General features: G+C 42.0%; 1 protein-coding gene across 1 annotated transcript; it reads left to right on the forward strand.

The window, feature by feature from the left end:
• Positions 1-231: 231 nt before the first annotated feature.
• Positions 232-664, forward strand: PHALS_04886 (protein ddg; the record flags this gene model as incomplete). Its single annotated transcript, XM_024718744.1, has 2 exons — positions 232-577; positions 639-664. The coding sequence occupies 2 exons, from the start codon at positions 232-234 to the stop codon at positions 662-664; spliced, it is 372 nt and encodes a 123-aa protein (XP_024584113.1).
• Positions 665-710: the final 46 nt, after the last annotated feature.

Genomic DNA, 710 nt, shown 5'->3' on the forward strand with positions numbered 1-710 from the left:
TCAAGAAGACAATTCCTTGAGTATCAATGATAAAACCATGGATTTATAACAGAATAAACTTGCTGGCTTACAATTCATCCCTGGCTCTTTAAATTATTCACCAGTCATTGGAAAATATTTTTCCTGAATTTAGATGGATTTAAATTATCTAAAACAAAATGTATCGCTAAAGACGAATTGCCTCATTGTTTTCCTTTTGCGTTATAACCTTCATTAGCATTAAGGAAATTTATGGCACAGACTTTTACTCATAATTTACTTCATCCTCGCCACTGGCTTACCTGGTCTGGTTTGGGTCTGCTGTGGCTTCTCGTTCAACTTCCTTACCCGGTTTTACATATTCTGGGCTCTGGCCTTGGAAAAATATCCAGACCCTTTCTGAAACGCCGGGAACGGATTGCGATTAGAAATATCGAACTGTGCTTTCCCGAGATGACACCGTTTGCCCGGAGCCAGATGGTCAATAAAAACTTTGTTTCTCTCGGGCTGGGACTGATGGAAACAGGAATGGCCTGGTTCTGGAGCGATGCGAGAGTCAAAAAATGGTTTGATGTCGAAGGGCTTGAAAACCTGACCGGTGCGACAAGAGGAGTAATGGTTGTCGGGATTCATTTTATGTCCCTTGAGTTGTGTGGAAGAGTCATGGGGTTATGCCATCCTATGATGGCAACGTATCGCCCACACAATGATCCATTAATGGAATGGGTACA

The sequence above is a fragment of the Plasmopara halstedii genome (assembly GCF_900000015.1).
Source record: "Plasmopara halstedii genome assembly, contig: Scaffold_2789, whole genome shotgun sequence".
NCBI classification, from domain to species: domain Eukaryota; phylum Oomycota; class Peronosporomycetes; order Peronosporales; family Peronosporaceae; genus Plasmopara; species Plasmopara halstedii.